The 16,329-nt window shown below is 55.1% G+C and overlaps 5 protein-coding genes across 6 annotated transcripts; 3 read left to right on the top strand and 2 right to left on the bottom strand.

Annotated features, from left to right (window-relative positions):
* Positions 1-211: 211 nt before the first annotated feature.
* Positions 212-4,350, bottom strand: SDRG_09613 (hypothetical protein). The gene is made up of 9 exons (XM_008615559.1): positions 3,887-4,350; positions 3,451-3,837; positions 3,204-3,401; positions 2,920-3,156; positions 2,648-2,869; positions 2,428-2,598; positions 1,581-2,379; positions 1,405-1,524; positions 212-1,354 (listed from the first exon to the last, which is right to left on the bottom strand). The coding sequence occupies exons 1-9, from the start codon at positions 4,301-4,303 to the stop codon at positions 294-296; spliced, it is 3,612 nt and encodes a 1,203-aa protein (XP_008613781.1). The 5' UTR covers positions 4,304-4,350; the 3' UTR covers positions 212-293.
* Positions 4,351-5,063: 713 nt separating this feature from the next.
* SDRG_09612 (hypothetical protein) lies at positions 5,064-6,683 on the top strand. The gene is made up of 2 exons (XM_008615558.1): positions 5,064-5,599; positions 5,650-6,683. Exons 1-2 carry the CDS (start codon positions 5,073-5,075, stop codon positions 6,569-6,571), a joined length of 1,449 nt encoding a protein of 482 aa, XP_008613780.1. The 5' UTR covers positions 5,064-5,072; the 3' UTR covers positions 6,572-6,683.
* A 2,000-nt stretch (positions 6,684-8,683) lies between these two features.
* SDRG_09611 lies at positions 8,684-11,525 on the top strand. Of its 2 annotated transcripts, XM_008615557.1 has the most exons (11): positions 8,684-9,279; positions 9,323-9,347; positions 9,421-9,428; positions 9,481-9,745; positions 9,789-10,044; positions 10,103-10,199; positions 10,244-10,268; positions 10,319-10,579; positions 10,637-10,741; positions 10,787-11,221; positions 11,277-11,525. In XM_008615557.1, the coding sequence occupies exons 1-11, from the start codon at positions 9,176-9,178 to the stop codon at positions 11,286-11,288; spliced, it is 1,593 nt and encodes a 530-aa protein (XP_008613779.1). In that variant the 5' UTR covers positions 8,684-9,175; the 3' UTR covers positions 11,289-11,525. The 2 variants fall into 2 exon arrangements, with proteins under 2 accessions (XP_008613779.1, XP_008613778.1); XM_008615556.1 differs by having other exon boundaries at positions 9,323-9,745.
* A 678-nt stretch (positions 11,526-12,203) lies between these two features.
* Positions 12,204-14,295, bottom strand: SDRG_09610 (hypothetical protein). The gene is made up of 3 exons (XM_008615555.1): positions 13,626-14,295; positions 13,030-13,579; positions 12,204-12,976 (listed from the first exon to the last, which is right to left on the bottom strand). The coding sequence occupies exons 1-3, from the start codon at positions 14,168-14,170 to the stop codon at positions 12,236-12,238; spliced, it is 1,836 nt and encodes a 611-aa protein (XP_008613777.1). The 5' UTR covers positions 14,171-14,295; the 3' UTR covers positions 12,204-12,235.
* A 723-nt stretch (positions 14,296-15,018) lies between these two features.
* Positions 15,019-15,608, top strand: SDRG_09609 (hypothetical protein; the record flags this gene model as incomplete). The annotated part of the gene is made up of 2 exons (XM_008615554.1): positions 15,019-15,504; positions 15,561-15,608. The coding sequence occupies 2 exons, from the start codon at positions 15,019-15,021 to the stop codon at positions 15,606-15,608; spliced, it is 534 nt and encodes a 177-aa protein (XP_008613776.1).
* Positions 15,609-16,329: the final 721 nt, after the last annotated feature.

Raw genomic sequence — 16,329 nt, 5'->3', positions numbered from 1 at the left:
TTTTCTGTCGCTAATAAATGCGCAATCAGACACAACGCGATGACATATTGATTGCGCACCAAACGAGGCCTACAACTCTGCCTACAACTACTGTATTTATCTTTTACTGCTGCAGTATTGTACTTTGTCGAAAGACCACCAGCCCTACCCTCCCACGCCGGCAGGTATGATTCATAGGTGCCGCTATTGTTCACACTGTTGCACTCCCAAATCACAGTCAAGTACTCTGGTCGCACGTAAGACTGTACCCATTGATTGATATGCAAATACACGCTCGTTGTGTCATTATCGACCTAGAGCAGGCGGTTGCGAATGTCTTCGAGCTTCTTGAGCACTTCGAGCGGCGTGCGGTCGAGGTCCTGCGCAACCTTGAGCTGCTTGTCATTCGGCAGCGCGCCAAACTGGTCGCAGAGATCACCATCGGCCACGTCTTTCACAGGAATAAAGTACGACCGGTAGCTCAGGTGGTCGCGGCCGCAGAGTGGCGGCGCCTCCTGACGCATGTACATCTCGAGATGCGTCGCAAAGTCAATGTCCTCGCGCGAGCTGAATGGGATGAGCGCGCCAATGCGGCCCATGACCGTCGTGTACACGATCGCCTCCATGCCTACGGGCACGAGGCGCGTGCGCACCATGCTCGTAATCGCCTCGCCGACGTGGAACTGGCACACTTGCTCGACCTTGTTTGGCGCGCCGTGGTGCGCGTCCCAGAGAATACGGTTTCCCGAAGGGTTCTCGACTTCGTCCGAGACCTCGGACGGAAGCCGCGTCACAAAGATGTTGCCAAACTTGTCGCCGCCGGCCATCGTGTCGTAGTCAAGAAGCGCCGATGCCGTAACCGCACGTGGGACAAAGTCATCAGCGAACAGTACGAGCTGGTTCTCTTCGCTGCGGTAGCGCACGTAGTGAAACGAGCTTTGCGCGTCCGAGCAGTAGATTCGGGACCCCGCGGTCGTGAGCCCAATGACGATGCTGGGAAACGTCCGGTTCTCGCACTTGCGCAGCATCTTCTTCTTCCCGAGGTCGTAGATGCGCAACGTCTTGCCGAGCGAAACAAGAAGCCGGCCCTGGAACTCACACATCGTATACGGGATACCGTCGAGCTCGGTGACGTGCACGAGCACGAGCGTTGCGTCCATGAGCCGGTAGACGCGCAGATAGCCTGTCGCTTCGCTCGTTGGGGCGTGCAACTGCATGTTCTTGACCGTGCCGACGATGAGAAAGGTCTCGCCACCACGATCATGGAAGACGCAGGTGCTTAGGCTCAACGCGCGCTCGTTCTGGTCAAATGGGTGGCACACGAGCGTCTCGAGCGACGTCGGGTCCACGATGCGGAGCTGCGAGACCCACGCGCCTACGTTTCCATCAGTACCAACTTTCGACTTGCAGGCGGGATGCATGTACCCGGGGCTTGCGGGATCGGCGGGTGCAGGAATAGCAAGTTGGCTTGCAAGTCGTCCTCTTCATCGTCGTCATCGGGGCTCACGGGGCGAGGCGGCGCAGCGGTTTCAAAGCCCACGCTGGCTACAAGATAGAAAGTGTCAGCATCAGAAAGCACAGTGCAAGAGCAAATCGCGCACCGTTTTGCGCATCGTTGAGAGCATTGTGGTCGGCTTCCAGAATCAAAAGTCGGCGCGTGAGCGGATGCACAATTGCTTTCCGCGGCGTGTACTTGAGCGTGATCGTCTGTTGGTTGAAGACGTCGCCGAGGGCGTCGAGCGTCAGAATCTTGAGCTCGTCCTGCGCGACGGCCACGATGCCTTCAGGGCACTGTTCCGAGACAAATACGCTCGCGTACGCCAGCGGCTCACACGAGAGCGGTGTGAGCTGTCGCCGCGCGCCATGAAAGTACGAGAGCCAGCAGCGCGAGCTCAGACCAAGGACTGCGCGCTTGCCCTGTACGAGGACGCGAAATAGCTTGACGGGCTCGGTGCCAAGGAAACGCGTGCGCGTATCGAGGACCTTGGCCGTGAGCGGGTCGATGCGCGACTGCTGCATCACGCCGTTCTCGAGGCCGATCGAGAGAAAAAGCGCATGACCACCATTGGCGTCCGCGTGCGGCTCAAACTGCAGGAGGGAGAAGCACAACGAATGTGGATGCGACCCCGGCATCGCGAGCAGCGTCTGGTCCGCAAAGAGGTTGTTTGGGTCCAAGTTTAGAATGCGCACATTGCCATCGTAGCTGCCGACAGCGAGGAACGGAAAGCGCTGCCGCCCCTCGGGCACTTCGCCCACGTCGAGCGACGAGATGTCGCCAAGAAGCTCCGTGCGACCCTTCTCGACCAGCTCGCCTGTCGGGCTCAGCTCAAAATAGATGATCGTGCCGCCCGCCATGCTCAGCACCACCTGCCGCCCGTTCGCGGTGCAGCGCTCGATGACCTATGGGTGTCCACTGAGTTCGGTTGTGCATCGTCATTAGAAATGAACCTTCTTGCCGGGAGCCTTGAACTGCGTCACGCGTTGGTACTGGCGCACGTGGTTGAAGCCGTTGCGATGGATCTGCACCATTGAGTCGTCCGCAAGCACGACGACCATGAGCGACCCAACGTCTTTGGAGAGACCCGTGTTGGTGACCTCTTCAACACTGTCGCCGACTTCCTACATTTTGCTTTCAGCCACCATTCGAGCGAGATATAATATCACATACCAAGACGAGCGTGGCATCTTCAAACGACACGACAATGTACTTGTGCGTCGCGTCGGCTTCGCTTTGCTTCAGGCACCACACCGCCTTGGCGACACCTGGCAGAGGCGACGCTGCCACCTCCGTGACGCTGAGCCCGTGTCGAAGCACTCGGAGACTCGACCGATTGCCGCGGCCGCAGAGCGCATACATTTGCGGTGTGTGTTCGTTCGCCAAATCGTCCACCTACCGATGCTGTCGTGAGACATGTAGGACTTAGAAAGCAAGATGCGCACAAGGAGCTGCGTAATCGGGGAGAGGCTGTCGATCGTGTCAACGACCGCAAGGTTCGTCAGCCGACGCAAGTGGAAGCTCGGGTAGTACTCCTGGAACGAGACGCATTCGGCAGTGTCATCGTTGTCGCCAATGGACTGGAACTGGCACAAGTAGTGCGTTGCGAACTCGCTTGCAGAAAAGAGGAACCCCGTTTTCGTGATGCAGAGCGCGTTGGCTGTCGGCAGCGTGTCGAAAAACTATGTGTTTCAAGTGAAACCAGCGTTGAAGGGATCAATGTGCGGACCTTGATCTTGACGGTCGAGACCTCTGAGCCGTTGTACGTCAACGTCACCTTGTACAAGTCGCCGAGCTCCGACTGCACAATAACGAAGAAGAGGTCACGCTGCTTGTGTGTCGCCGTCGCCACAATCAAGACGTCGCCGCGAATTGCTGGGCCGTTCGTGTCCGTGCGCTGGTAACGCTGCGGGATGCGGCAGGGAATCTACCAGCTCGGGCATTACCAGGCTGCAAACGAAAAAGAGCAATTCTACCTGGGCGTGGCCTTCGTTCTTGTACGTGATCCAGCCTTCGGAGCAGACCAAGACACCGCCAGGACCCTCCGAGCCGCCAGGCACCGCGATGAGCTTGTTGGCTGAGCGTTCCACGGGCTCGCTCCACCGACGTGTCACGTGGTTCAAGCCCAAGTCGAGCTCGTAGTACACGAGGGTCTTTACCGCTTCGGAAGCTGGGACGCTACCGCTGTCGTGCTCCGAGTAGTCGATTTCGAGCGTCGCGAAGATCGGGTTCTCGAAGCCCACGTCGACGCCGATCATGTCAAAGTGGATCGCGTGCGAGCGGTGAGCCTCAAGCGGGCTCGAGATGGTGAGGCGGTTGGACGCGTCGCGATTCATGATGTACACGAGCTTTTGCTTCTCGATCTACAATCGCGGTGTTGGCCTCGACCCCTGCAAAGATCATGTTGCTTACCGAGCCGATCATGATAGCGCGTCCCTTGGGGTCTGCTGCGAGGTACTGACCGGGTGTGATGCGGCGGCAGCCCGTCTTTCCAAAAGTTTCCGAGTGGCGCACCTCCCACGACGAAGACTCGACCATGAACTCGAGCACCGTGATCTTGCCCGAGTCCGTTCCCACGACGAGGTAGTCCTTCGTACCGCCCGTGAGGCGAAAGGGCAGGATTGACCGAATGACACCAAAGACGTCGACACTGTGCACCGTCGTGAGCTGCTTGATGGTCGCCGGGTCCGTTGCCGCCTGCGTCTGCAACAGCCGAAGCGACGAGCCGCCGCTGCATACGATGTCTTGGCTCTTCGTCCCACAGAAGTTGCCGTAGACGGCGTGCGTGATTGCGCCGCCCTCCTGGAGCGTAAGGTTCATGAGGTGCATGGCTACCTGGTCCGCGTCCTTCCTTGCCGCGCTGCCACACAATCAACAAACCAAGACTGGGCCATCCGGATACAAATAAGTTATCCGAACAACTAATACCCGGATCCATAAAACCACTAACTGAAGCAAAAAATGGTTTGCACTCGACGTCACACCCTGGCCTTGCGCATGCACTTTATCGTCGGTCTTCGAAGCACAGCTATATTGTCGTGTGGTATATACTCTAACGCAAAACATCAATGAGTAGTACTGGACTGAGAGCTCGCTGTGGAATCTCTTCGCAGCGAGACTCAAATTTCAAATTTGCATACATGTTCTCTTTACATGCGCACTATACCCTCATGGCTTGCAGTCGCACCAAAGAAATCGGTACTAGAATGCTACAAGTTGTACCTGTCGTGAAGACGATGCCATCGCTCTCCAGACTGAGCTTTGGCAGATGGGCTTTCGCGGGTCAATTTTCTTCGAACTACGATTTGGGTCGCAAAGAACACTCTCCCGATGACTTCGCATACAAATACCAAGCTTATCAATGGATCGAACAACAAAAGCATAGCAGAAATACAGGCATCATACATTCAATGTACGCTTTATTTTATCGTAATTAATAAAGCCATTGTACGTTCGTACATTGGGGTGTACACTCCGTCCAACAGACGAAAGTAGAAAGGGCACGGTCGAAGCATACATTTTTCAAGTAACCGACGTACAAAGCCGTACAGCAGCCAGTACATGTACAAAGTGTATTGGATATCTTATCGGAACCAGGATGGACACACGGCGTTGTACGTACGGCCACTCGAACCTGTACGAATTCGGTCCTCGTTTTGCTGCCCGAGGGCGGCGGGAGTGGCATTTGCCAAGTCGCAATAGCACCATCCGAGCCCTCCTCCGCAGCCGCAACTACTTGAAGATGGTTGTAATACCAACGCCCGTGACGACGCCCGCGAAGGCCAAGACCGTCGCTAAGCTGCCCAACAGCTACAAGCACGATCTCGCCGTACGCACAGTGCAGATCCCGCCGTCTGGCGCCAGCTCGCCGTGGCTTGACGCCTCCAAGCCGTACGTGCCCGTGTTCCAGGAGCAGTACGGTACGCACTTGACGGCTAACGAGACATCGAGCTATTACACGCTCAGCGAGTCGGGCCAAGCGGGTATTGAAGTGGCAACGGCTTCGCTTCACGAGCTCTTTTTCGATGCCACTGCGTATGTACTGGCGCATGAAGCCGAGATGGCACCCTTCTTCCACATCCCCTCGGCGCTCTGGCCTAAGATCCAGCGCTCGTTCCGCGAAAAGTACAAATCGACTCGACTTGCGCCCATGGTCTCATGCGCTGTATGTATAGCAAGCGCGACACCGTGTCCGGGCGCTTCGACTTTGCCTTGACAGAAGACGGTATCAAAGTGTACGAGTACAACGCTGACTCGGCGTCGTGTCTCTTTGAATGCGGCCATACGCAGGATGAGTGGTCGCGTGCCGCAGGCGTCGACTCAATCGGTCGCAGCTCGAGCACCACGCTGTTCTCCCAGCTCGTCGACGCTTGGAAGGGCAAAAACGTGGACGGCATTCTCCACTTGCTTTGCGACGACGACCACGAAGAGCGGTACCACTCGATGTACATGATGTCAGCTGCGCAAGCCGCCGGTATCGACTGCGTCCTTGTGGTCGGCGTAGACAGCCTCTCGTGGTCCAACGGCGCCATCGCTGACGTCAACGGCCGTGAAATCCGCAACGTCTGGAAGACGTGGGCGTGGCAGACCGTCATCTCCCAGTTTGAGGCTTCGCTTGAAGCACCGCAGAAGCGCGTGCAGGTCATGGACGTCATGCTGCACGACGACGTCCGCGTCTTTGAGCCGCTCTGGACCGTACTTCCGAGCTCCAAGGCGATTCTCCCAATCCTCTCGCAGCTGGCACCCGAGAACCCGTACCTCCTCCGCGCGTCTTTTGATGAAGCTGCTGTGGCGACGTATGTCGGAGGCTACGTAGCCAAGCCCGTGATGGGCCGCACGGGTGCGAACGTCTCTATTTATGACGCCGAGCACCAGCTCATTAGCGCGACGGCCGGCAAATGGGACCAAGACACAATTGTGTATCAAGAGATTGCGCTGCTCCCGCAGTACGACGACGGCAAGTACGTGCAGGTGAACACCTGGGCCATTGACGGCAAATACGGCGGGACTGTGCTCCGCATTGACGAGTCCAACATCATCGGGCTCAGCTCCGGCATTCACGCCATGCGGGTTGTTGCCGACGAAGTCGTCGCATAAGCCATCCATCCGCCTGGAGCCGCAGCGATCTAGAAACACTGCAACACTTTTATATCAACACATAATGATGCCCACTACTTATTTAGTAATGAATACTTATGCATGAACAATGCGTCAATTTCTGCAACTGGGTGCACGAATTGATTATAAACATATACAAGTACTACAGTGCATCTATGCATACTAGTACCCTTATAGTCTCAGCACTTGCGTTGTATCGAACAGAAATACTACTGGCAACGTTACTCGTGTTATTAATCCTAACTGTAAAGTAATACTCAAGACTTAGCATGCGTAAACACGAGCAACCTCCTTCGCTCGCTCTTGTCTTGCTCATATATACTCGCCTGGGGACACTTGCGGCCCCGTGTGAGTGAGGTTCTTGACGACGCGCTCAGCCTGACGCGCTCGTTTCGCGATCTTGATCAAAGAGAAGACCGACTACTAGTATGAATACATGCTATTAATTGATTAGACCGGTGTATTAATAGTTGAAATTATATTTGCAACGCGTTTGGGCGCGTTTTGGTTGGAACATTTTCAAGAAGACGAGGTGTTCCGCGCGAAGGATGAGCAGACAGGAACAACAGACGATTAGAAGAACATAAGTCCAAGCGGCAACAAGCCATGGTGTAGAGCTGTCCTGCTCAAGCGCATTCTGCATTTGGCAGCCCGCAGCAAATTTGCTGATCCACCTCGCCCACCACTGGGCAGGCGGGGCTCCCTGTGGCACCAATACATCGTTGCCCCAATCTGCTCGGCCGTCAGCGACGAATTAATCGATCGGCACCAATCCTATATTTGTCCTTGAATTAGGTAAAATCCTTTTCTCTGGCCAATTTGTCCAAATATCGTCGAGCAGTCCTTGGACAAGCGTGCAATTTCTCAAAACTGATGGCGTGGACCAATCGCATGTGTGGTGTCATATGTTTTAGACCAATCAATGCACATATTGCGCCTGATGCTGCGTGTGAAGCGAACTTGTCCATGCACCACTGCTCGGACGATGATGACTTCCGTTGCTTGATCAATTTTTCGAAATACCCTGGTATAGGTACAGCTCATTTCACCTGGAATCTATAGCGGTACTGTACTGTACACCCATTTTTTCAAATCTCAAAATTTTAAATATCTCGATCAAAGATTGCTATGCAGGAGCGGGCGCGCGGATTTGAACTCAGCACCTTAGGTACGGTATTTCTTCGGCCAATACTGTACTCCTTCAATGACGATATTCCATTTGGGGGACGACAAGACGCCAAACGCACCTTACAACACTGCTGGACATACTCGGCAGCTCATCGGTGCAATTTCGCCATTACCAGTACAGTTCCATATCTGCCTCGGACCAACGCATGGCATTCACTCGTTTGTCACCCAGGAAGTGATAAAACGTTCTATCCATTTCCGAGTTACCTTTCTTCGACAGTCCATCGTTCGTTCGTTCTTTGTTCGCCTGATTGATCGTGCGCGAGAGAGCGCGATGACACACACGTGCGACCATGCCGACGCTCTGCGGGAAGAGGATCCGTGCTGACGTTCATCGAGTGCTCCCACTCGCCCTTATTTTTATTATATTGGTTCTGCTATGCAATCGAATCCGATGTAAGTGGGTGCAAGTAATTAATTGCTGAGCAGTCCAGTCGACTGTGGCTTGCTGTTGAAGAAGCCGTGCGGGGCAGTTCGCGGAACAGGCGCCAAGTCTCGCCAAGCTCGCCACCATACAAATCCCCAGTCTCGCCGACCAGGCTATGGCAGCCATAGTTGGACAGGATAGGCAGGTTGCTGTGCCAATAAAATAAAATATCGTTGCGCAGTGTTGTCGAGCTCGACCCCGCTGGCATAAGCTGTAGGCATGTAGCTGTGTGAATGCATTGAATGAAGTCCGAGACGTATACAAGCGGGATGTACCCTGGCGCACGTGACGGCTCTTGCCGTTCTCAGCGCGGGTGCATTGCAATAACCTCCCGATCGCTGTCAATTCTTTGAAGAGACAGGTTGACACGCGACACGAATACGTAGAATTCATACAATTTGCAAGATAAACAGCGCGACCTCATATCAGTTGGCGCCGGCCCAATCAGCTTGGGCGTGAGCACAAGTTGGAATTTGCGTGCAGATGCGCACTTCGCTTGCGTTCAACGAGTTGCTTGTGTGACCACTGGTGCGCATCGCCCGCTTCCTCCCATTGTACCATGTACTAATATCGCTCGCTCACTCTCTGGCAAATCCGTCAGGATATTCACTTGAGCTTCAAGCATCAAGCACTCTCCTAACTATCTTATTACCGTGCCCTCTACACAAGACTGGGGCTGTATCGCATGGATAACTCGATGCTGCAGGAACCAAGGCGAAGAACATGCGCAGGCGGTGTCTTCGCTGTCGTCTTAACACCCATCGGACCATGGCACCAGCTGGCAGCAGCCGCCAACGAAATTCACAGCCCATCGACGTCCTGCACTTGGGGTTTGTATGACCCTGTGGCGTGCCATCCCCCTTATACTCGATATTATCTGTCAAAATGCAAATATCAATTGCTACAGGTCGCAGCTGGTCTGATTTTAGTGGGAGGAGTTTGCAATTGATTGTGGACACTCTTGATCGATGGCGGAGTTCGAGGCGCCCAAGCCGATCGAAGACCGCGTGTTCTGCACGTTCGCCGCGTGCACGCAGTGCGAGGGCCCTCTCTTCCACGACAGCTACATCCGGTACGCGCCTCCAGCCGACTTCCGTTGGCTTACCTCAGTGTAGGACCAACAAACCCAACGGCCAAAAGGTATCAATCTAACCTCGCAACTCTCCATTTTTTCGCCAAATCTCACGGTTCACCTCCTCTGCTCCGCACACAGGCCATTCGGTAGGTTCCAATAGTACTTGTTTGCAACCAGTCAAAATAGAAACCCTCTTAGGTGCTTTCCACACTGTTGTCCGACACACTTGACCATCAATGCCTGCGGCACGTCGCTTGCGATGCAGGTTGGCGGCAACTTCTCGCGCTTTGAGTCCATGGCATTCGAGTCGTACTGTCGTTTCGAACGATGTCTCGAGGGCGCCCTCGACGTTGGCGAACTTGTGTCAGCCGCCGACCTCGCGCGCTTCAGCCGCGTCAAGGACAGCGAAGATGCATGCGAATGGCTTCCAGGAAAGCTTCAATACAAGAAGAGCAGCACTGAAGTACGACTCGCTGGCCACGTTGCCGCTGAGAAACGTTGCGTAGGAGGACTGCGGGACGCTCGTGTACCGGATTAACCCATCGCCACACGAGGATCAATGGCAGTACGCATGGAAAGGCGGGGCGAGCAAGGTCCTACGCAACACCAAGCACGTTTTCAAGGCCTACCTCTTCATGGTCTACCAGTACGAGCCACAAAAGGTGCTGCGCGTCATCGGCGTCGCTCAGTCGACGCCCTTCACGCTCTCATCGTACCGTCGCGCTTTAAGCAGCAGCGATCTTGGGGACCCCAATGACGGCAGTACGACTTCTTCGGGAAAATTCGGCGACCTGTGGCTCACAATCTGTCTTTTTTCTAGCCACGATCCAATATGACTCGATTGACGACGGTTACCGTCTTGAGTTTATAAAATGTGCTTGCGCGAGTGAGACGACATTCAAGGACACGTACATTCGGTGCGTCGTGGCATATCTGCCGTCGATTCATACTCATCTCGTAGCTGCAACAAGACGGAAGGGCGCAAAGTACCGTTATCCGCTTCCCAACGTGCAAAGTGCTACTTGATACTTTGTAGGAGCTGCGCTGTTTCCCACACTGCTGTCCTGGACACCTCGTGCACTGCAGTTGTGGCGGGAAAATCTCGTTTGCTCTCGCAGGGCCCCAGCTCAACAAAGTGCCCGCGTACTCGTTCGTAGCCTTTGCGCGCGTCGAACGCCTCAATGAGCCGGAGCTCAAAATGGGTGATGTTCGGTCGCACGCCAGTCTCACGGCCGAGCACGAGAGTGGCGGTGAGTGGGTCCCTGGTGTCCTCCTTCCGCCGTCCACATACTACCCCGTGCGTATCTCATTCCGATGCCCATTCGTGCACCTTGATTTACGACCAAAAGTCTAGACGTCGCTCGTCTTCAATTTCAACGACGGCTTCAAGGTCGGCTGGCCGTACCACTGGACCGCTAGCGCTAGCAAGGAAAGCCGCAGCACGCGCCATGTGTGGCGTGTACGTCTCGCTTCCAACTTTGATGCCCTTAACGTTTGGACGTAGGGCTATATGTTTATGCGGCTACCGGGCGACGACAGCGCGTTCACGCAGGACTTGCGTGTGATTGCGTCAGTGCAGTCACCGGCTTTCACTTTGCTCTCCTACCGGCGCAACAACGAGACGCGAACGTCGCGCACGAACCGCCGCATCATTGTCGAAGCGAAAACAGTCGCGGATGTGACGCCGATCGACGTATCGATGGTTGTTCCTGCACTTATACCACAAGACCCGTCGCCCAAGTCGATCGCGCACCCACCGCTCCAGCGCCGGAGCTCGGCGATGCAGCTAATTTTGAACGATGACGATGAAAACACGGCGCCGACGCAGGTCGATGGTGACACAACCAGCCCCGCAACGACACCCGTTGCGTCGGCGAGTATGCTGCGCCTCAAGAACATCATGAGCGACGACATCAAGAAGCCCAAACGCCGTCGTGTGGTACTTTCATTTTTTCGGAATGAAACCAAGGAGCTCACCATGTTTTTGTGCCTAGGCTGACTGCTAAGATCCCTTGTTGTCACTGTGGCTCCCTTGCAAACGAAGCCAGACGACGGCGGTATTTCTAGCGTGTATATATATGTTGTAATAACGAATGCAGTACGATGGATGGATGGACGATCGATCAATCCCATTCTCGGACCCTTGGATGGTCCCAATGACTGTGTGTACACTCCGTTGATTCAAGTGCAGACCAATAGTTGATCGGCAGCTCAATGACTTTAGTTCACGCTAATCATAACAGAGCCTCTATCGGCTTAAAGTGAACGCGAGAAGGCACGGATATCGGCGTTCTGTTTCAACTAAGCTATAGATAACATGGCACATGGAATGCCAGGGCTGTCTGGACATGTACAAATGTACTACCGAACTAAGCTATAGATAACATGGCACATGGAATGCCAGGGCTGTCTGGACATGTACAAATGTACTACCGGTAATATGTACAAATGTACTACCGGTAATACGTACATTGCCTGAAGTTTTTCGTCCACCTTTTCTCGAGGTTTCGCTGTTGCGTACGTCCATCATTTTCTGCACGTCCGAACGGGTTAATCTGTACTAGCACAATTTTTTAACCATTTGACCCCATTTCTTAGTGCGCACCAAGATCACGCTGCCGGTCGTCCTGTACCGCGACCTCCAATCGCTGACGCCGCCTCAGTCGCTGGCGTCTCTCGAGGACCTTGACAAACTGCGTAGCTTTGCCGCCGACCGCAACGCCTGGAAAGACCTCACCCACGGCCCCAAGCGTCGTAGGGCGACTACAGAAGGCTAGACGAGGCTCCGCGCCGCCGCCTGCGCAGCCACGGCCCGGCGAACTAATGAAGAAGATTGCTACAGTGTATTCTCTACGTATGCGAAGTCTTTGTAATGCAGATAACGCGAAACACGTTCATATATATATACATTTGACGGTAAATTGGAAGTAAAAAACACGTCTTAATTTTGTGTTTACAAGGTTTCGTAACCCGGGTTTCGCTTGCGCTTGATGACAAGAATTACGGCAACGGCGGAAAGCGCGGCGGCGGCGCCAGCCCACACAAGCGGGTTGCTCATCGCGGCTGCGTCCTCCGACGACGCGGTGATCGCAATCAAGTGCGCCGGTGGATTGGGCGAGCAATCGAACGTCTTGCGGCCGGCCGTGCACTGGCACTTGGCACCAGGGCCCTGCGCACACCAGCCAAAGCCACTGCACGTCGGCGTAAGCCACCACATACCACGGTAACTGCCAACGGCGACCCAGCACGGATCCACAGACGGGACATGGGGCGCGGCGTTGGGCGCTTCACCGTCGCACTTCGCGTGGTTCACACCTCGAATGGCCGGGAACTTGACGTTTTCGTAGTACGGTTTGGGGTTGCTCAGGCAGCCGGGGTCATTGCCATCGGGGCCGCAGTTGAACTTGGGAATGCGGCCGACGCCCATGCAGACGCGGGCGTTCAGCGGCTGGTACAGCTTTTCGATTTGGGCGTCCATCCAGCGCGCGCGGCTAAGCGTCGAGGCGACCATAGCGTTGACTTGATCAGCGTACGAGCCGCGCGTGCTCAGGGCAACGTGGGCGCACGACGGTTGGCTGGACATCCACTGGTTGTTGGGGCACTTGGTGAGCATCTTGTCAAAGGGAGCGCGGGCATTCGTCACAAACGCCTCGATTTTGCCGTCAGCCCAGACACCGGCACGGAGGGCCTTCCACTACCATAAATGCCAGTTAGTTCTCAATCTCCACGATCCAAAAATGTACGTACGCGGGCAATGAGAAGCGAAGTGAACTTGTAGTTGCACGTAAGCCGCTTCCACGCTTCATGCGTCTGGAAGAGCCAGTTTTGCGCATGAGCCTTGGCGCCGGCGCCGAAGGCGAGGTTGAAGTCCCAGACCGGGCCTGCCTCGATCGGATGGTCGCGATCCTTGAAGTAGTACATGCTGCGCGAGTATGCGTCTTGGTTCAGGCTCCACTCCGTGTGGAGCATGTAATCGACGAACGAGCCAATGTCAATGTGCTCCTCGAGGCGATCGGGCGTGAGCATGCCTTCCCAGAGGTACTTGTGGTACTGGGGCAGGAAGCCGTTGGGAGATACGAAAGCATCGCGCATCGCCTGCGACGTCGTCTCGCCAGCGGGGTACGTCAGGAGCGGGCGGCCGCCGCCAAACTGGTTCGTGTACATGTTCTTGACAATATTGGGCGAGTACGCGCCGTACGAGAGCGGGTCAAAGAGCCACGCCCAACCTCCGTTCGCACGCTCCGAGGCCGAGCAGTTGGGAGAGTTCTCAGCAAGACCGACACGGTTCGGGCCATAGCTACACCATTGTGAGACCATGGCATATCGATAGAGGGCGCGCGTACCTCACAGTCTCGAGGAGGAGGTAGAAACCCTTGTATTCGGGAACGCCCGCGGCGTTCTTGATGTAAAGGGCAATGTGCTGCGTGCGGGGCGAGTAGCGCCCCGTTTGCCGAAAGATGTGGTGGGCGACGTGGTTGCGAAGCAAGCTCGCGTCGAAGTACGGGCCATGGAGCGACCACGGCGTGTCGGCGGGGAGGCCCAAGAACGACTGCGGCGTGTCGAGCTTGATGGCCATCTGGTGCTTAATGAGACGCAGCGTCGAATCGCCGCGGTAGTGGACGCTGGACGCGTACTCGAGATGGTCGGCGTCGCCGAGGCAGTTCCATTCTGTCCCGTGGGTCTTGATCGAGTCCACCGTCGTCAATGTCGCACGCACGACCTCCTTCATGCAGTCGCCCGCCGGGAATGGCTTGGTCGCGCAGTTCATGGCCGGAAGAGGCGTGTGCGGCGCGATCACGAGGATTGGCACGAGGTAGCAGTTCGGGTTAGCCGACGGGTCCATGGCGGCGACAGCAGCGAGCGCGGACAACAACCAGCGCATACTCATGATAGCGACTGCGCAGGACGACGGATGTCGAGAAGTGGCGGGCTCCAATCGACTGGTCGATAGTAGAAAGGCCCGCGTTGATCCCGGCTTGTCGCGTGCCCGATCAGGTGATAGCCCACCCAAATCTTGATCTGATTGGTCAAAACGGTTGCCTTTTCCGGATAAGGAAGGCAAGGCAGGGGAATTATCTTATATAGTACATTCATTTATCCCAGACGAGTATGATGGGCATCACGGCTGCATTCTGCTTCGGGGCAGATGGTGTCGCGATGCCGCAGCATTCCTACTCTTTCAAAAACTGAGTGTGCGGGCTATATTACACTGTATTGCGAGTATCTGAAGCTGGGACGCTCCACACACACAATGGGCTTCTGGGCTGGGTGCTTTGGCGGTGTCGCGTCGACTGTACTGGAACGAGCGAATTGGGCGCCTCGGTTGCCAATCACCGTGGCCAATCCCGATCCCCCGTTTGCATACTATATACGTGGTGGATGTGGATGAAGGATGAGATATCGCATTTAGTGTAATATAATGTACACTATATACAAAAATTCACCATTTCACGTCAAATGGGTTTCATGGTGCCAACTGGCGCCAACGCAACTTCAACTGAGGTCCAAATGATTTTTGCAGAGGGTGAGACGTCGCGGTACGAGAGTGCTTGCTCAAGTCAGAGGTGGCCACCACAGGTTACTTTGCTGTTTGGTTTTGCTATAATAGAGTGATTTTGCAAGCGTGGAATTCATGATTGTTCGGCGCTCGAAATTCTGGAAAATTCAAAGGGTAAAAGTCGCGCGTCGATTGTTTTTGCAAACCTGCATCAGTTTTACGCTTTGGACCGCAGGCACATGGACGACGTCCTGCTCGCACTCCCTCTCGTCGCAATTCTCGCCCAATACCTCGTCGTGGCCTCTCGGGCCATCACCATACCAAGTACCAGCTTCAACTTTAGCGCGCAATCCGATACGGACTGCGTGTACAAGTTCCGATTTACCAAGCAGCAGATCGTCGAGCTCGTGCGCTCGCTGTGTTTGCCCGACGAAATCATCACGACGCACCGCTACAAAGCCGATCAGTTGAAGGCGATCTGTATCATGCTCAACCGGCTCGCGTTGCCGCATCGGCTTGGCTCCATGGTCGAGACGTTTGGACGCAGCCGCGAGGCCTTGTCCGCGATCAGCAACCACGTAATGATGCACGTGTACGACTGCTTCCATCACTTGCTCGAGTGGGACGAAGCTCGACTTGACGCCGACTGGATGCAACACTGTTCGGCCGCTATCCATGCTCAAGGGGCTCCCCTTACAACTTGCATCGGCTTCTTTGATGGCACCGTGCTTACTAGCACAGAGCAAGCTAGTCGAAAAGCTCCAAAACAAGCTACGTGTAGGCGACACCCGATACGTTATCTACGGAGATCCCGCCAAACAAGAATTGATTGAGTTGGCTTAATCTTGTTTCCGAGAGAGCGCATCAATTCGATGGTGCTTCGTTAATTCGATGGTGCTTCGCATGAATTCAAGCTGGACCTCGCGCTCCGATCGCTCCAACTGGCACCGTGCTTCGCGCTCTGCTTTTTCAAGCAGGTACCGTTGCTCATCAAGCTCAAGTCGGCGCTGGGCCACTGCGGTTTCCTCCTTCTTCGCAGAAATCTCGTCTTGCTTGAGCTTGTTGGAAGACTCTATGATAGAAGTAAAGTCAACGACAACAGACGCCACGTCCTTGATCGCCCCGCGGCCTTCTTTCTTGACCTTCTTGGACGGCGTTGCCGCGCTGTCGCTTTCTTCGGGGTCGTCATCTTCCCAGCGCTTTGCGATCTGACCGTACTGGCAATCGTATGGGCTCACAAACATGACTTCTTTGAGGAGATCCACGCCCGAGGCCACGGTGAAGCGAAACGCCTTCTTTGTTGTGTGTGGAGCCTCCTCGCCTATACTCAGCGCAAGTAAAAAAATGAGTGGCGACCCGGAAAAACGGTTCAGGATTGAGGGGGTCCCATCGTACATTTTTTCGGTGGAATTCATCCGACGGGCGCATGCGACATGTGACTACTTGCTCCATTCATGAAATTCACGCTTGCAAAATCACTCTAATAGCTGAGCTCAGCACTTTCCGCAATGATGCGTATGGATCGCACTTGACACTGGGATGAGCAGACC

The sequence above is a fragment of the Saprolegnia diclina genome (genome assembly GCF_000281045.1).
Source record: "Saprolegnia diclina VS20 unplaced genomic scaffold supercont1.31, whole genome shotgun sequence".
Classification (NCBI taxonomy): Eukaryota; Oomycota; class Saprolegniomycetes; order Saprolegniales; family Saprolegniaceae; genus Saprolegnia; species Saprolegnia diclina.
Note: the sequence above shows the minus strand (reverse complement) of the source record. Positions and strands in the feature narration are given on the sequence as shown.

Coding starts and splice junctions, on each gene's coding strand:
- SDRG_09610 (XM_008615555.1), bottom strand. CDS start 14,170: ATGAGTATGCGCTGGTTGTTGTCCGCGCTCGCTGCTGTCGCCGCCATG. Junction 13,580..13,625: donor CTCCTCCTCGAGACTGTGAG/GTACGCGCGCCC, acceptor ACAATGGTGTAG/CTATGGCCCGAACCGTGTCG. Junction 12,977..13,029: donor CTTCGCTTCTCATTGCCCGC/GTACGTACATTT, acceptor CATTTATGGTAG/TGGAAGGCCCTCCGTGCCGG.
- SDRG_09612 (XM_008615558.1), top strand. CDS start 5,073: ATGGACACACGGCGTTGTACGTACGGCCACTCGAACCTGTACGAATTC. Junction 5,600..5,649: donor CAGCGCTCGTTCCGCGAAAA/GTACAAATCGAC, acceptor CTGTATGTATAG/CAAGCGCGACACCGTGTCCG.
- SDRG_09613 (XM_008615559.1), bottom strand. CDS start 4,303: ATGCACCTCATGAACCTTACGCTCCAGGAGGGCGGCGCAATCACGCAC. Junction 3,838..3,886: donor GCGCTATCATGATCGGCTCG/GTAAGCAACATG, acceptor CCGCGATTGTAG/ATCGAGAAGCAAAAGCTCGT. Junction 1,525..1,580: donor TCTCAACGATGCGCAAAACG/GTGCGCGATTTG, acceptor TCTATCTTGTAG/CCAGCGTGGGCTTTGAAACC.
- SDRG_09611 (XM_008615557.1), top strand. CDS start 9,176: ATGGCGGAGTTCGAGGCGCCCAAGCCGATCGAAGACCGCGTGTTCTGC. Junction 9,280..9,322: donor TTCCACGACAGCTACATCCG/GTACGCGCCTCC, acceptor ACCTCAGTGTAG/GACCAACAAACCCAACGGCC. Junction 9,746..9,788: donor ACAAGAAGAGCAGCACTGAA/GTACGACTCGCT, acceptor AACGTTGCGTAG/GAGGACTGCGGGACGCTCGT.